This window comes from Xiphophorus couchianus, chromosome 13, assembly GCF_001444195.1.
Source record: "Xiphophorus couchianus chromosome 13, X_couchianus-1.0, whole genome shotgun sequence".
Classification (NCBI taxonomy): domain Eukaryota; kingdom Metazoa; phylum Chordata; class Actinopteri; order Cyprinodontiformes; family Poeciliidae; genus Xiphophorus; species Xiphophorus couchianus.
In genome coordinates this window covers 26,101,355-26,117,107 of record NC_040240.1, presented here as the reverse complement: position 1 = coordinate 26,117,107, position 15,753 = coordinate 26,101,355, and the positions used below count along the sequence as shown (strand labels likewise).

At 43.6% G+C, this 15,753-nt stretch overlaps 1 protein-coding gene across 2 annotated transcripts; it reads left to right on the top strand.

The window, feature by feature from the left end:
* Positions 1-842: 842 nt before the first annotated feature.
* Positions 843-13,815, top strand: LOC114156040 (uncharacterized). Of its 2 annotated transcripts, XM_028036233.1 has the most exons (9): positions 843-996; positions 2,401-2,751; positions 3,996-4,334; positions 7,727-7,828; positions 8,896-9,222; positions 9,871-10,191; positions 10,417-10,743; positions 12,469-12,795; positions 12,862-13,815. In XM_028036233.1, the coding sequence occupies exons 1-9, from the start codon at positions 960-962 to the stop codon at positions 12,945-12,947; spliced, it is 2,217 nt and encodes a 738-aa protein (XP_027892034.1). In that variant the 5' UTR covers positions 843-959; the 3' UTR covers positions 12,948-13,815. The 2 variants fall into 2 exon arrangements, with proteins under 2 accessions (XP_027892034.1, XP_027892035.1); XM_028036234.1 differs by lacking the exon at positions 7,727-7,828.
* The last annotated feature ends 1,938 nt before the right edge of the window (positions 13,816-15,753 follow it).

The window sequence follows — 15,753 nt, the reverse complement described above, 5'->3', positions numbered from 1 at the left end:
GGTTGACTCTTTTCAGAGTCTTCAACACATCGGCTGTGTCCAGGCAGAGTGCCTCCTCTTCCTAGTGGGGAACAGTTTTCTTTGCCGGAGTACTGTTCAGTGCCTCGAACCTCCCAAAGAAGTTATTGAGTCCATTTAGAAAGTCAGCATCAACTTCACCCACTGGGGTGGAGGATGGATTGTAATCTGTGATCGCCCGTATGCCTTGCCACATACTTCTGGTGTTGCTGGTGTCGTGGAAGAACTCCTGTATTTTCCGACTGTGGGTTCGCTTTGCTAACCTGATAGCACGGTTCAAGTTGGCTCTCGCTGTCCTCAGTGCCTCCTTGTCGCCAGACTTGAAGGCTGAGTTCAGTGCTTTTAGCATTTCACGTACCTCCTTAGTCATCCAGGTGAAACCCAGAACCTTCTAGCTCTAGCTGTGCCACATGTTGTTTAGATTGGATGTTTTTCATTATATGCTGACATGAAGAACCACAGAACGGTTTCCATCATGATCTGGGTTTAGCTGGAATCAACTCTGATGCTGAGTGAAGATGGAATATCACCATAATGTCATCACCTTCCTCATATAAGGGCCTAAATCTCTTTTTGCTAGAAGTGATTCTTTTTTGTTGCCAAAATCACTTCTGGTAATAAAGTCTTTGGCCATTATATTAGGAAAGTGATGATTGTTTTTCTTAATGTTTCCACAAAGTGAAACCAGGAAGAGCAGAGCTGCACAAAGCAAATAAAAAAGTTACTGTTTAGTGTTTCTACAAACCCTGATTGGCCAGCAGAGCACAAACTGGATGAACTGGTTCTGAATGGGCTGGGGCTTTATTATGAGAAAACTGGCCGGCTCCTCTGGTTCTGTTCTACTGACCCAGTCATGGGAACTGATAGTTCATTCAGTAACTGTTCACACTGGGATATAAAATGATCTTTTTAGGTTGTTCTGGTTTCTGACTGACAGGAAGATGAAGACGTTGCTGTTGTTTGGGATTCTTCTGCACGGTAAGATCATCTTCCTCTCATCATCATCATCACTTCAGTCTCTGCATTTCCTTCTGCTCAACTCAAACACAGGAAATATTCTGTGGATCCAAGCAGCACATTTGACTAGCAGGAGAAAATCCTTGGTGTTTCCCACGTCAGATGATTTATTATGGTTTTTGTAGAGCTTGCAGATGACATGATGGTATCTGGACTGGGCTGCTCTGTGCCGCCATGTAAACAGAGCAGCAATGCCATGACTGTGTGACTGACTAAACGTCTGTCTGGGATCCCATCCCCACCAGTACAATGACATGCTTCCCCAATAAAACTTAGACCTGGGATCTGCTAAACAAGAAAAAAATAGATAAACTGAATATGACAGAAATGGCCTTCAGGGAGTGAAACAGGTAATTATTAATAAGCATAAAAATCAGTTTAAAGTGAAGGTTAGAGACAGACGGGAGGCATAAAGCAGAAAAATGAAGAATGGCCAGGGTTGAAGAAGGTCACATGCTTCAAACAGCATGTGTTTCTTTTTCTTAACAAGAAAAAGAAACACAAAACTTTTACAAACAATTGAGTTTTTAAAAAACACGCAGTCATCTATTAGAAAACAATTAACAGAGAAGAATACAAGGATGGGACCTTTCTGTCACATATTTTAATTTCCACCTCCACCATGGAGCGTTTTCCTCCTCTTCCCTCAGTGCATCTAGACGCAGCTGGAGGGACTGAACTGGAAAGCTATCTGACTCTACAGCAACTCTTTAAAGGGCCAGTGTCATGTAAAATCCACTTTTCTGATTTTTCCATCATGTTTTCAAGTTTTTCCCTCATCAAAACCAAACCTGCAGTGTTGTTTTTATTCTTTCATGTTTGAGAAATCCTGTAATCTCTATGGCAACCATTCGGCTGCTAAACTCCTGGGTGGACCTAGCCCCGCCTTCAAGGCGCAGCTCCTCCCCCACTGAGCTCCTTCAGACCAGCCAGCAGCAATTAGCAAACAGCTGCTGAGCTCATCATAGGAGCTGCTGCTCAGAGCGACACTGGTAAAAACGCTAAAGAGTTAAAGAGGAGCCATGTTGGGACGACTTCCTGGAGGCGGAAAGAGCAGGAGCTTCTTAAAGAGACAGAGGCCCAATTTGAAGGAGTTGAATTAGGAAGTTATACTTCTTTTATGTCATGTTTGATATACAGAACATTTTCATGACAACTGAATGTAACATTTACTGGAAAACAAAAAATACTGTCTCTTTAAAGAAACATGTATAATTTTAGGTCAGGTGAATAATTAAAACTTGTAGTTCTAGAACCTTTCAGTCAGTTCACTAATGAACACATTTAGTGTCAATGCCATGTAGATCAAGAACCAAACCAACACCAAACTGCTGGTGTTTTGTATCTGTTTGTGTGTTCTTACAGTTTCCCAGCATGCTCTGGGTGGAGTGGTTGAGGTGAATGAAGGGGCGGAGTCTGTGCTGCTACGCTGTCAGGGCTCTTATGCAGTACCTGAGGTAAACCCCTCAGTTTTATGGTCAAGAAATGATCTCAACCCCAAAGTTATCCACCTACGAAGAGAACAAGGTGATGATCACAAAGACCAAAACCAGGTTTACAGACGACGAACCTCAATGCACCTTGACGCTCTGCAAACTGGAGACTTTGACCTGACTCTGAGAAAACCTCAGCTGGCTGACAGTGGAAACTACACCTGCAGCATCTCTGATGGAAGAGCAGAGCTGAAGCTGGCTCAAGTTCAGCTGGAGGTCAAAGGTTAGTAAAGAAAATAAGAGTTGAAAAGATTTCACATAAGCCCTTTTAGTCTTTATTGAGCAGATAGAGCAGTTGAACAGCCACAAACTGTTTTGGAGATGAGGATGTGCTGTTAAGTCAGTAACGAACATCAACAACAAAGAAACCGTCAGCACCAGCTGCACACATCCACTCACTGAGATATGTTCATCTGCAGGTTTAACGAGCTGAGAAACTCAACACTAGGTGGCACTCTAACTCTCTTCAGGCTCATAAACAGCGATCAGCCCAATTTAGCATCATGAAATATTAAAGTCCAGCAACAAGCATGAGTCTTTATAACAGTAAAAGTGTGTGACAGTGTTTCATACTGCGTGAGAAATGGTTCCAGGTTGTTGTTTTGTCCCATTCTTGCAAACATGTTGGGAACGGGTCAGAACTTCCCAGAGCTGTACCCTCCTCTTCCTCAGCCTGGGGTCAGTGATGGAGCTTTTCCATCACAACAATGGCTATCCCTGGAGCGGAGCAGTTCTCTGCTGGACTTTTCTGCACCACAGAAGAGATGAGCCAAGCCCAGACCATGAGCCAGCCTACCATCGGAGTCTGGCTTCAGGTGACTGAGGTTGCTGCTCCGTTTCCACCAAACATCTGGAGAAAGGATCCATCGGATCCATGTTCCCTCCAGGTGAAGGTCCATCCCAGGGAAGCTGCGTCCTCTCAGAAGAACATCGGCTTCTTCTCTGCTCAATAAAGTCTGGGATCATAGATCTGGATGAAGGTTTTCCAGAGTGATGCAATCAGGTTCTACCAGCTGACGATGGTTCTTGAAGCAGAGCCCTCTGAGGGGTCAAAGGTTACATTCTGCTGCCTGAAATTCCTCCAGATCCACTCAAAGCTTTCATTATGTTCTTTCTATCAAACTTTACGTTCATCAGTTGGCTAAAGCCATGTATGCTAGGGACCGCGGTGTGTAACTCCACTGGTCTCTGGGTGAGAGGCGGCGTCCGCCCTGAACAGGTCTTCAGTCCATCACAGGACAGACGGACACAAATGTGCACACACTCATAGCTGAGGGTTGCTTACAGAGACCAATTAACAGTCATTGGATTTATGATCCTCTGAAAACCTTTGATCACCAGAGCTTTTCAGGGACAGTCAACCAAATCAGAGTGAGAATCGGTTCTTTTAAGTTGAGTGTCAACATTTAAAGTTGATGTACGCGATTTTTGCAGTGCTGGTTATGCAACGTTTTGTTTCTCTTTCAGTCAGCCTCATACAGGTGAAGGTGAATGAAAAGGCGGAGTCTGTTATCCTGCCCTGTAAAACCAAAGCTGGCCTAAAGGAGAACACCGTGGTGGAGTGGATCCGTTCTGATCCAGATTTTAGGATTGTTCATGTGAGTTCCAACACAAGTGAATGCAACACCAATCAGGATGGCCTTTACCGCGGCCGTACAGAGATGAACGCTGACCTGCTGAGGACTGGTGACCTCAGCCTGACCCTGAAGATCCCCACAGAGAGGGACAGCGGAAGCTACATCTGCACCATCTACAGAGATGAGGACATCTTGAGGCAGACAGTGGTACTGCACCATGTCACAGAAGGTCAGAGCTTTTCACACAGATAAAGGGACATTGGACGTCCCTTTACTGGTGGGTAATGGGCTGGTGTTAAGACCCAGCTCTGGGAAATGGTTAGACTCACCTATAGTATGCTAGCTTGGCTATTGTCTTCCTGTGAAACTGCTCAAAACAAATTCTCACTTCCAGCTCAGTCTGGGTTTTCTTCCCTTGTCTTGGATTGCCTCTGGATTACAAACCAATAAAAAATACCTTAATGCAGAAACGTTGAAGGGTCTAAGGAAAAATATGTTTAATACTTGCCTAAGTTGTTTTCAAAATCTGACAAACAAGACAAACAAGCCTCATCAAAACACATATTCCAATTTATTGAATAAGACTGTAAATGTTAATATGACATGGCGATTATTCACGTGGCGCTAACATTAATTCAATAACCAGGATGTGGAGCAGTTTTACATTATCTGGGACATTAATGGCAGCAGTAATCAATGTGGCCGTTCACACTAACTTATAACAGTTTAACTGAATTTACTTATTGCAGTTGATTTCAACAAGACATTTAAGATAGCATAATACTTCACTAACCTAAATCAATTTCACACCCAAAAGTCAAGTATTGTTTAGCAGTTTAACTTACCTCAACATGTTTTTCCAGATTTGATGGTGAATTTTTGAAAGCTAGCAGTTCATGCTTTTGAGGGAGGAAAATGTGGCACCAGAATCTCCAGAAGTTGTTTTTTGAACCGGTTAACTCGAGTATATCTTTTAAATAAGGCCATAGGTGGCGCAAGTCTTCTGGACCACTCCCCTTCATGGACGTCATTTAATGAGTCTGCAGCTGCTGCATACCTGCCTTGCTCTTCTTGAGGATCTAACGGTACTTTCTCGCTTTGCAGTGGTTCAATGGACCAATTCCCCTCTCGCCATTGGTCACTTTCAAACTAACAGACAAATAAAAAAAACCACAATGCAACTTATAACGCAACACTTCCTGTAAAATGTAGTGGATTAAAGTCAAAAGTACCCACGATTAAATCTACTTAATAAAGTACAGATACATGAAACATTTACTTAAGTACAGTAATGAACAGAGGCGTGCGGTGAGGTTCATAGCTGATGAGGCTCTGACTTAATCATAATCAGATTTACCAATATAGACTCCCTGCATGTTATTGTTTACCTAGGGAAATTTCGCGCATGCGGACAAAGCTGGAGGGCAAAAAGACGACGTCATGCATACAATCTGCCGCCGTAGAATAATTCCGTTACTTCAATCAAACTTGGACATGTACATATGATTAATTTCGTGCTGTGCTCCACAGCAAAAAAACTGATCGTTCAAGCACAACTCAAAACCACGTCTTTCTCGCTCTCTGTATCAGCGCAGCGCAGACTCGTTGCCATAGCAACTGACAACATCACAGAAAATAAAACAACAAAAAAACCCACTCAGATATTTCCCACACAAAGAGCAGAACATTCAGTAGCCTGATGTTGCAGTAGTTTGGTTTTAGGCTTAATGTTTATTTCGCCATTATTAATAAGTTATGGCTGTGTAAGAGCAGAAAACTATAAATATATCGCTGCACTTTGCTGTAAGGCTAGCTCCACGGCTAGCTCCACGGCTAGCTCCAAGGCCAGCTCCACGGCTAGCTCCATGGCTAGCTCCATGGCTAGCTCCAAGGCTAGCTCCAAGGTTAGCTCCACGGCTAGCTCCAAGGCCAGCTCCAAGGCCAGCTCCACGGCTAGCTCCATGGCTAGCTCCAAGGCCAGCTCCAAGGCCAGCTCCACGGCTAGCTCCAAGGCCAGCTCCACGGCTAGCTCCACGGCTAGCTCCAAGGCTAGCTCCACGGCTAGCTCCATGGCTAGCTCCAAGGCCAGCTCCACGGCTAGCTCCATGGCTAGCTCCAAGGCTAACTCCAAGGCTAACTCCAAGGCTAGCTCCAAGGCTAGCTCCACGGCTAGCTCCAAGGCCAGCTCCATGGCTAGCTCCATGGCTAGCTCCAAGGCTAGCTCCAAGGCTAGCTCCAAGGTTAGCTCCACGGCTAGCTCCAAGGCCAGCTCCACGGCTAGCTCCATGGCTAGCTCCAAGGCCAGCTCCACGGCTAGCTCCAAGGCCAGCTCCACGGCTAGCTCCACGGCTAGCTCCAAGGCTAGCTCCACGGCTAGCTCCACGGCTAGCTCCAAGGCCAGCTCCACGGCTAGCTCCATGGCTAGCTCCAAGGCTAACTCCAAGGCTAACTCCAAGGCTAGCTCCAAGGCTAGCTCCACGGCTAGCTCCAAGGCCAGCTCCACGGCTAGCTCCACGGCCAGCTCCATGGCTAGCTCCACGGCTAGCTCCACGGCTAGCTCCAAGGCTAGCTCCAAGGCTAGCGAGCTGTTTCTGTCTCTTACTCTGCAGTTGTGGAGTCACAATGTCTGGGATCATGAGCGCCCCCTGCCATGAGGCCAGAGAACTGCCTGCCTCACCTCCAATCTGTTCTCTGGTTTCTGATCGCTGCTCAGCACAGAAACACGTTACACACACAGTTTGTATCAACAAACACTGAACGTTATGTATATAAGCTAAATTATGGAAAATCAGTTCATACATTAAATGTTTTCTAGTCATTTTATTGGTGACATTCAGACAGGAGGGTGCTCCCATAGAACAGCAGCCAGTGCAGTTAGAGAGAGGTTGCGAATGGAAGGAGAGGCTCGGCTCGCTGCTGCTTCACCTGCTGCCTCACCTGCTGCTTCACCTGCTGCTTCACCTGCTGCTTCACCTGCTGCCTCACCTGCTGCTTCACCTGCTGCTTCACCTGCTGCCTCACCTGCTGCTTCACCTGCTGCTTCACCTGCTGCTTCACCTGCTGCCTCACCTGCTGCCTCACTTGCTGCTTCACCTGCTGCCTCACCTGCTGCTTCACCTGCTGCTTCACCTGCTGCTTCACCTGCTGCCTCACCTGCTGCTTCACCTGCTGCTTCACCTGCTGCTTCACCTGCTGCCTCACCTGCTGCCTCACTTGCTGCTTCACCTGCTGCTTCACCTGCTGCCTCACCTGCTGCCTCACTTGCTGCTTCACCTGCTGCCTCACCTGCTGCTTCACCTGCTGCCTCACTTGCTGCTTCACCTGCTGCCTCACCTGCTGCTTCACCTGCTGCCTCACCTGCTGCTTCACCTGCTGCTTCACCTGCTGCTTCACCTGCTGCCTCACCTGCTGCTTCACCTGCTGCCTCACCTGCTGCCTCACCTGCTGCGCCTCCGAGCTTTTGAATGGGAAAATGCAAAAATTCTGTGATTTTGAAGAAAAAATAATGAGAATTGGTTAAACTAAATGAAAAATAAATACTTTATATTACAAACCACAGGGTGAAAATAGCAATATAAATGATCATAATGTTCATTAATTATAATGTTGATGTTTCTACAGAGCCGTCTCCAACAGACGTCTCAGGTCTCTTCATATCTGTGGTTCTTGTGCTGGTGGTTGTGGGAGGATGCATCTATTGGTGTTATTTCTATCCTAAATCTGGTGAGTTTGAAGCTGCATGGTGGTAAACCTGCTCTTTGCTTCTTACTGGGGTTGAGCAATATTAGGATACTTGGTTTTATTTGATCATGTTTTGTTTCTCACAGACCAAATCTAGATCAGAACACGAAGAGAATTTATCTGCCTTGTCATCTGCACAGCTCTGGAGGGAAAAATTATTTCAATAACAATCTTATGTTTTGATTAGTTTCTGTTTGGCTACTTTAAAGTGATAATATCTGTTGTAGGTTGAAAATATCAGAAAAAGACCAGATGTGACACAAACTGCTGCATTGCTACTGATCTCAGTGGTTCTTAAATCTAAAGTCAGCTCTGCTGTTGGTCGTTTTCTGAAGCCACCTCATTCTAGTTTGGATTCTTCAACTATTTTCATCTCTTTTGGTAACTGATGGAAAATAACCCATGGATTTCCTAATGGCGATAAACACAGGAAGGACAAGTGGCTCCTACCACTAAATAGATCTTTATTCCACACTGGGAATAAAGCAGAAAACCCGACCTCATTCCTCAAATAAATGACGTCAGATTGGACCTCATTTATCTGAGGTCCAATCTGTCTGGTATTTCTGTACTTTTCGACATCTTTTGTGATGCCACAAGGTTAATTTCTCAGATTCCACTCGTGTGTTTGAGGAGGAAAAATAAAAACTTCCACTGCGCTCCGATGTAAAGATGCAAAACAAAAATTTATTCCACAGTTTTTGCGTTATCCTTTACAATTGAAGGTGTGGCTCTCTGTCTACTTACCCTCCTCTATCTACCCTTGACAGAAACAGATAGATAGCAGGAGGGAGTTCTCCAGCACACAGCTCATCTGCACGAATCACAAAGTGGCCAATTAAACTATAAAACAAACAAACTTCTAACAAAACACTTATTCACAATAAAACATTATGAAATTACCTACATGTAACATAATAATTCTACCTAAACCTCAACTACAAATCCACATATTAAATTACTAATTAAACAAACACGTTTTAACAATAACTAAATCTTTTAGACATTAACTTGGCTTCCACATCTAATGATGTGGTTTGTTGTCTCAGTTCACCAGGTGAAGGTGGAATCAGGATCAGAGTGTGTCCTGCTGCGCTGCTGGTTTCCATTTCCACTGATTCCAGGGTTTAGAGTGGAGTGGACAGACAGCCGTGGAAAGAAAGTCTCTGTTTATCCCAAAGGTCTGGATTCTTCTAATTACCAAGAAAAGGCTTATGAAGGAAGAACGGAAATGAATAAAGACTTGATGAAGTTTGGGGTCTTCAGTCTGACAATAAGAAACCCCCTAGAGAGAGACGGAAACACCTACACCTGCACCGTCTACAGCAGGAAGGGAAAGGATCTGAAGAAGAAACAGGTGATGCTTAATGTCAAAGGTCAGTGCTGAAGCTGTAAGTCTAACATCATATTCTAGTTTCCTGAAAGTATTTAGAAAATGGTTATCCTTTATTGTCTCACAACAGGGATGTTTTTGTGCAATAGCAGCAAAGTGGCAGGCAATAAACGCAAGTAGATTCATACAAAGATTATAAAGTCCAAAGAATATAAACTCACAGAGCTGGCCTTCCTGATGAGGTGATCTAACCACTTCCTCTTAGAGAAACTGCTGCTGGTAGTTCATGCCACCACAGAAGCAAAGGTTTTCAATAGCGCCCCCTGCAGTCCAAAAGGCATCAGCCTCCTCAGCAGGTAGAGTCTGCCCTGGCCCTCCCTGTGAAGTGCATCAGAATTTTGAGTCCACTGCAGTTTATTGTTTTAGTTTTTTAAGGATTTTTGGGGCCTGGTGGGCTTTATTTCACGATGAGTTGACAAGAGAGAGACGCTCTGTACATGAGTGGGACTGTCCAGCGCCGCCACCGCGTCCAGGAAGGTCCACTCCCTGACGGTTCACCAGTGTTGGTGTGGTTGTTCGCCAGCAGCTCCTTGGTGTTCCCTGCATTAATCAGAAGCTGCTCCTCCACTGTCAGTAGTCTAAGATTGACCTTTTATAGTGAAGCTGATGATGGTCTTTGTTGTCTCCTTAGTCCTGCAGGTGGAGGTGGATTCTGGAGCAGAATCTGTTGAGCTTCCCTTTAAAGCCACAGCTGACCTTCCTGAAAAAGCTAAGGTGGAGTGGAGGGACCAAAATAACTGGACCGTCCATGTGTTTCAGAATGGTTCTGATCATCTTCATCAGCAAAACTGGTATTATAAGGGAAGAACAGAAATGAAGAAAAATGCTGTGAAAGACAAAGACCTCAGCCTGACAGTGAAACATCTGACAGAATCTGACGCCTACGCCTGCACCGTCTACGGCGAGGAGGGAGAAATCCTCCTGAGGAAGGAGGTTCGTCTACATGTCAAAGGTCAGTGGTGGAAACACGGGACTGCTGCAATCAGGTCAAAGGTTAGATAAAACAATTAAACATCAGTTTAACGTGCATCTTAAACTGGGTCAGTGCTCAGTTTCTTACATTTTTGTGATCACAAGCAAACTGCAAAATGTTATAATTGTACTATAATCAGAGAAGCTGTTTTGAAATTTGCTGCATCTGATGTCTGTATGTAATTCTTTTGCCTTTTTTCCTCAGTTTTTGAGATGGAGGTGGAGCCAGGGGTGGAGTCTGTCCAGCTGCCGTTTCAAACCCCACAAAGGTTGAACTGTGAGGAGATTGAAGTGGAGTGGACGAACAGCAATGGCAGAAAGGTCCATAAATATTGTAGCTCAGACCAGCATGAAGATTGGTTCAGCTCCTACGCATGCCGAACAGAATTAAATGAAGACCTGGTGAAAACTGGAGACTTCAGTCTGACGTTGAAATACCCAACAGACTGGGACACCGACACCTACACCTGCAAAGTCTACGGAGCGGAGGGAACCATCCTGGTGAAGAAACGCGTGGCACTACATGTCAAAGGTTTGAATCTGGTGTCCATCCATCAGTTAATGACAACATTTAGTGGGAAGTGCTTTGGGGTCGTCTAGACTTGATAAAACCTTATGCAATGTGGTGTGAAGCTGTATTATTGTACAATCACTTCACTCTTCAGCACACATACAAAATTTAAGGTTTTTTCTGTGTGTGATGTATCAATTTGCAAAATTAAAATTTGATGACTTAGTATAAAAAATGTTGTTAGTCGCATCCCTGAAGCTTTTAAATGTAAAACAACTAGTGTCTAAATGTAAGTGATGTATTGAAATTTGTTGGAATCTTACTGGACACCAATCCTGCTCTTCATATGAAAAAATAGTAAAATACCGCTAAAGAATTTTAGTTTTCTGCTTTAAAGCACCTGAGTGACAGATCATTTTGCTCCTGGATACTGTCTACGTTTTTACTGACACCCTGACTGACATCAGCTGCCCGCCTCCATCTGATCTGCTGATCTGATCCAGTTTTCCAAAGAAAACTAGCTACACTGGTTTGAAAGTGTAAAATATTACTGGATAATTATGTTACTAGGAGACAATAGTTGGACACAACTATAGAGTCTCAACAAATAAAAGTCAAATAAATCTACGTTCTTTTGCACTTATGTGAAATCCCCACTAATCAGCCAGTGGATCTAAAATCACGATGTCATGCTGATCACATTTAGAACTGGCACGTGGCATAAGGATCTTATCAATCAACATTAAATTTAGTAAAAACATAATGAAATTTTAACATTTTGTTATGTCTGCTGTATTAAAACAGAATAAACAAAATCTTGTGATTTTCTCACATTATTAAACTTAACCACATTATTAAAATACAACAGAACACAAACCTTTTAGGTTTCTGAATAGACAAATAAAAAATGAAGAGTAAAAGATGTCAAACACGTAATTCCTCATGAACAGAGAGACATTCATACCTTTAGTCAAATCTGGTTGCTGTGGTGGTTCAGAGGTCAGCTGGCACATCAGAACATTCATATGTTGGAACAAACTGTGTTAATGTAACTGGATTATTAGAATTAAACCAGAATTATTATTATATTCATATATCTGTTTTTTAATTTGGAGGCCACAGATGTTCAGTTTCAAACTTTCACCACTTCTTCCTCCCCAGAAACGTTGGAGTCATTGTTGTTTCCTGAACTTTAAGGATCAATAAATGATAAATATGTCTGCAGTCCTTCAGTGGAACCAGCTCCCTCTTCTTCATCACTCCATCTTCATTCTTCCTCTGAAGCTGCAGATAGATTTCTCAAATCTTCACTGAAATCCTTAAACTTTCTCCACTCCTTTTTCAGAATCTGGTGTAAGACCTGCATCTTCTACGGTTGGGGCGAACTATCCCAAAGACATTAAAATCAGCGATGCTGATTGGTGAATTGTGTACTATTTTCCCCTAGCAACCAGACCTCATTGGCTAATTAGCTCCACTACTGGGTTGCTGTCACCCAGAATTGGAGTCTGTCAGGGAAATTTACTGCTGAATGAGAGTCAGATGGTGGAAATGCTGACAGTAATTTAGATTACATTTAGGCACACTGCCAGAGAAAACTGGCTTTGACTGTACAATTTTTAAATAATCATTCTTTATAGATTATTCTTAGGGTTTTTTTCTCCCTCCACACCTGGGAGAGCAGCGCCCCCTATGGACCAGCCGCCACTGTCTCGCATGAGGAAACGTCTTGATCTCTCGTTTCAGAGCATCAGGTGGAGGTGCAGGACAGGAACGTCCAGCTTCCCTTCAGGACGACGCCTGAGCTGCTGGAAGACTGCAGAGTGGAGTGGCTGCAGGTTCAACCCAAATACAGAGTCGTTCATGTGTGGGAGAATGGATCTGACCAACCCGGAGGACAAACGCAGACATTTAGGGAAAAAACCAACATGAAAGAAAACCTGATTAATACCGGAGACCTCAGTCTGACCCTGGAAGACTTCATAGAGGACGATTCAGGGAAATATAAATGTACAATTTATGGAAAGCATGGAAGGATCCTGCAAGAGAAAACTGTCCAAGTTCTAATGAAAGGTGAATTAATTGATCTATTTATTAATTTGCCCCAGTTTGTTTATCGGTCCTCTGTCTCCACTGCAGGGACAGTTCAGGTCCAGAACCAACCCAAGGACATCAGGACCAGAGGCAGCTCCGTTGACCCGACTCCTCTCATGGCTGACCAGTGAGTCTCATGACCCAACCTGGGAGGAATGACTGCTACAATGGACACTGGCCACTTCCAGCCTTTAAAAACTGCTGTGGCCAAAAAGCATTTTTCTACGTGTAAAGCAGAGGGGTCCAAAGTGGGTCCCTGAGGGCCGGCATCCTGCATGTTTTAGTCTCTCCCTGGTTTAACGCACCTGGATCCAATGATGGACCATTAGAGGCCAAAGAAGAACATGGACCCGCTGAGAAGCTTGTTGGTACCAGGGAGAGAATAAAACATGCAGGATGTCGGCCCTCAGGGACCCACTTTGGGCTCCCCTGGTGTAAAAGGTGGTTTTCTTCTATTTTGTAAATTGATATGTCTGTGTATCTGCAGTGTATATAAATGATGGATATCTGTGTGTTTTTCATGTTCCTATCAGGAAGCTACTGTGAAACAGCATTTATGCTGAGTCAGGCCTGATTTGTTACAACCTTTTTCTGCTTAAAAACATTTAATACATAAATGATTGATCCTTCCTGTAATGTGACGTGAGATCAGAGAAGGTTCTGATGGATGAAGGATGGACTCTTCATCCACTGAGTTTTTCATACTTCACTCTTCCTGGTAAAGGAAGCAGCAGAGCAGAGGAGTGTAAAAATGACTCTAGACTTTAAAATTAGTCTGTAAATATCTGAGAGTCACCTGATATATCTGCATCAGATTGAAGTGACACTTTGTATTTCTACATCTGGAATATAATGTATGAAAATGTTATAGAACTGGAGTCAGAATAACAAAAAGAAGCAGAAACAATTTAACTGGATGAGCAACATAAAGCTGTGTAAGGTGAACTGTATGGGGGATTTTTCTGCCATAATCCAAGAGCAAACATTTTCAGTCTGAAAGCAGGACTTCATGTCTTTCTTCTCAAAACTTGTAACCAATGCAGAATACTTATGTTAATATTGTTTTGATCCTGAATTGGAGAATCTAAAGAGGTTATGGATATGCTTTTGACAATGAACTTGAAATGATGTAAAATGTGTAACTGCAATCAAAGATCACTGGTGTTGTGTTGAGATGCTAGATGAGAGTTTATGAAAAAGGAGAGCAAAGATGAATGAATGGATCAGCACAAGACGGGAACTGAAGCTGCTGGAGAGAAGGACAGTTTGCAGGCTAAAGGACTGAGACCCTTGAACAGACCCGAGACAAGAACAGAGACATGACAAAGGTGGATCTGAGATCATCTTTTCAAGCAAGGGAAAAGGCAGACTGTGACGTCAGAGTGACCTTTGAGCATTCTTGGGTTGCTTAAAAATCTGCAGCAAAAGAAGAGAAGTGGGTTTTTCCTTCCATAAGTTCTGCACTTCACTGTCACCGAGACGGATCAACAAAGCCAAGGATCAACGTGGAAGAGTCCTAGAAGCTGTGGGGCTGGGGCAGAGCATCTGTACTCGCATGAGGACATTCCTGGAGAGCCAACCCCTGCAGCTTTGAATTTGGACTCTTCCAGCATCCGGGCCCTCCGGCCTCAACTCGTCCCGTGAAGCGGGTCTCCCTCCCTGTACCGGGTCTGATCCTACACCATCAGACTGAGCTGGTTAGTGACTGGTCAATAACCTGAACGTCTACCTTGATAATAAACTGGTTTTAGGTTTATTAATCCTATGAATTTAGTAAAATGTTTTTCAAATTAAATGCATAGTTTTGAGTAGATTTTATTTTAATTTCCAGGAGCCACCAGGACTGTGTGACTCCACAGCTGCTTGTGTCTCATTAATGTTAGCAGATGTTGGCAGCTATGATGTGATCTAGAGATTTTGTTTCATGTATATACATACCAGTGTTGTATAGTAACGAAGTAAAAATACTTCACTACTTTACTTAAGTATATTTTGGAGTACTTCATACTTTCCTGGAGTATGAACATTTTTGATGACTTTCACTTTTACTTCACTATATTTCCGAACTTAATTGCGTACTTTTACTCCGATACATTTTCAATGTGTGGTTTAGTTACTCGTTACAAAAAAGCGAGAGAGAGAAACAAAGTGTTTTGATCCCACCTACTGATTGACTGCAACAAAGTCGGTAGCCTACTTGCCTGGGCTTGTTCATCACCACCAATAGGATACACCTGTTTCGCTTCTCCCATTAAACACAAAGCAAGTCTCGCAATCAGCAGCAGCCACATGGAGGAGGAGACGGAGACCACAACAACTGCAACTACGTCGGACACGGCTCCAGGGGAACCACCAGCTGGTGATGAGAGCCCATGGCCTTATTTAAACACAATATACTCTTTCGTGGGTGTTAAAGATTCGTCTTACCGCATGCAGTTTATGTTATTCCTGCCCGAAGATGTGGAAATTCTATCTTACAAAAACTCCCCGTCCAACTTGAAGAAACACATCGAGGTAACTTCTTATGAAATGGTTATAATCCTCCTGTTTCAGTAACTATAGCTTGGTCACTAGACACTACTGTATTGTGAAACGTTGACCATAAATGAACTTTGTTTGGCATCGTTTCAGTTCCATACGTGATGTATTTAGCTTAGGCCTAATGTTGACTGTAGCAGGCTACCTAGACTCCTCTGTTCAAGGGGGGACAGAAGCCATAGCGATAGCAATTTAGACTAAATTTAACGAATATAGGAAAGGCATGCAAGTTCAAAACCAGGTTTACAGATGCCAATAAGCTGCATTTCCCTCCCAATTCTTTTTTCTTTTGCATAATGACCAGTTGTGTGCACCACCTACTGACTGTAGCATTGACTGATTCACTGATTTGTGAAGTAGAGTAATCGTAACAGATCTTTTTCTTCATGTTGGCCGCAT